Source organism: Cystoisospora suis (genome assembly GCF_002600585.1).
Source record: "Cystoisospora suis strain Wien I chromosome Unknown contig_2074, whole genome shotgun sequence".
NCBI classification, from domain to species: domain Eukaryota; phylum Apicomplexa; class Conoidasida; order Eucoccidiorida; family Sarcocystidae; genus Cystoisospora; species Cystoisospora suis.
Genome location: NW_027154873.1, coordinates 8,805 through 11,088, shown reverse-complemented (window position 1 = coordinate 11,088; position 2,284 = coordinate 8,805). Strand labels below are relative to the sequence as shown.

Genomic DNA, 2,284 nt, shown 5'->3' with positions numbered 1-2,284 from the left:
GCACCTAACTACGGTGTTCAAAGTAGTCCTGCTCACTTTCCTGTCAGATAATCGAATACAGCTAAGAGCGCAGGCGCACTCCTGTGGCTTGCGCGACGCTTTTCCCCAGAGTGTAACACCCTGCCCTGCGCCGCAGCATGGCTTTCTCAACAAGGAGCCCGATAAACATCCGGATAGCCATGGCGTATGCAGACGCGGAAACGGTCTCAACCATTCAAAATATATCGGTCTACTTCTAGCTTTCCTTCCACCTCGAAAGTACAGTCTCCTGCTGCAGCTAACACCGATAGCCGGTTTTCAAACCGATAATCGGTCACACAGAAAGGCATGCCCATGTCTGGGAAGCCAAGGAATAACACTACATCGCGGTCACGTATCGTTCAAAAGCACAAAACTCTCGGGGTCACACCGTCAGCACCCTCGCAGTCAAACGGAGTTGGTGCACATGAAAAGTTCCCACAGGCAGCTTGAGACTCGTCACACTTTTAGAGTGCAGCTCCAATCTTGAGTACACAGTGTGTCATGCACGGCCGCAGTGGCCTTGTGCGGAAAACAGCTGAGACAGCGCGCGGGAGAGGGAGCCCGGGGCGGGGCTGAGTGCTTGGTCGCACAAACGGGGACCCACAGTCTATGACCCAGCCTTTGGATGGTCGTTTCCTCAAAAACCCCGCGTGGCCGCTTCGCCGCAAAGTCAACTTTTACGCGACCTCGCGACTCATCTCCAACTGTGAGGACGGCACCCCGCTCAAACCCCTTCCTGATTGGCGTTCCCGAGCCACCTTTATTCATCCAACGTAGATCAGCTGGTGTTTTCTAGGCTCCTGTCCTCAAGTGAAGTGCATCGTTCACGGCTCCGGCTGCGTCGACGACGACTACGCGGATGTCCACGTGACAGCCAGTGACGTATATTGCTTTCCGGACTCAAGCAAAATGGGCTTTGGCGAGGCAGAGGCAAACAGAGAATGCCCCTATGAAAGTACTAATACTTGAAGAAGGAGCAGCGGCTGATGATGTCGAAGTGGAAGACGATGACGGAGCTGGGGTTGAGGATGATGGTGCTGGGGTCGACGCACCGGACTTATCCGCGGGTACCCGAATCTTTACTTTACAGTCCGTTTTCTGCGAGACATCACTTTCACCGTTTCGCGTGTCAGCTTTGGACGTAAGGCCCGGGTTTGGTGCGCTGGGTACCTGGCAAATGTAGCAGACATTTTGCTCGGCAGGGGGCAGTCTTGTGACGGTGAAGGAATACTCTGTGGCTTGGGGACTCCCAGGAACTTTACTTTTTGGGGATACAGCCAACCCTGCGGCGAACATAAGAGTAGAAAAAGTAACATCGCCTGAACACTGGTCGTCGAAAGCGACGCCCTCCCCCTTCAGTGCCTTCTCGGGCTTGGGTGGAGAGTCTGAGGGGCAGCTGAACGTAACTGGAACATCTAGCTTTGCATCCAAAGTAATCTCCGTCTTGCCCGCGGTGCACGTAGCTTCCGCGGCTCCGCCGGAACTTTGTTGTGCCAGAGCAATCTCCGGGAACCCCGTCCGGCCTACTGCCAACAGCACCCCCAGGAGCAACGCAGCACGCCGAGGCACGGAGCAACGGCCCATCGTGGACGAGAGCTAGTTGTGAGGGCCGGAACGGGTTGATAGAGGGACAGCAACAATCACAAGTCACTGATGAAAAACCGTCCTCAATTGCCCGGCCGAAGCGAAACATGTTCTCGCGACTGCTGTGTTCCTGTGGACGCCACTTCTATCCACTCTTTCCTCTCTCATGCAGAACTCGGATGGGCAACCGGCGCTGTAGGGTGTGACAGACATCGGGACAGCTGTCCAGCTGCTCCGCGCTGGGTGACGACGAGTGGGACAAGCCGCCGGCTCCAGGCGTCGCCTATGATGCACCACAACGTGGAAGCGGCGGCAATGAAGAGAGAAAGAGAAGGGTGGCTTTTGACTGTAGTCTTCGTTTTCGAATGACTTCCTGTAGGCCTGGCAACGATGAACTGCGCGACCGTGTCCTGCACTACAGACACGGCGTTCAATAAGCGGCTGAGTATGAGATACCTCGAGCTTTCTTGGAAATGCCTTCGCTATTTTTGAAGGGAGGTAATACTAGCAAGTGCAGACGGTTCCCCAGCGATTTTGTCTTCAACATAGTTCAAATAGGGTACGGCGGCTAGGTGAGATCGTTCACTTGCAGCAACTGTTTCGTTTCTTCTTCATACCGGTGGACAATACCACCGCGAGACAGCTACCGAAGTAAGACGACAATGGAACATTACCTCTG

The 2,284-nt window shown here is 54.7% G+C and overlaps 1 protein-coding gene across 1 annotated transcript; it reads right to left on the bottom strand.

Annotated features, from left to right (window-relative positions):
- Positions 1 to 372: 372 nt before the first annotated feature.
- Positions 373 to 1,772, bottom strand: CSUI_004444 (sag-related sequence srs26i). The gene has a single exon (XM_068064635.1). It carries the CDS (start codon positions 1,603 to 1,605, stop codon positions 922 to 924), a length of 684 nt encoding a protein of 227 aa, XP_067923390.1. The 5' UTR covers positions 1,606 to 1,772; the 3' UTR covers positions 373 to 921.
- Between the last annotated feature and the right edge of the window lie 512 nt (positions 1,773 to 2,284).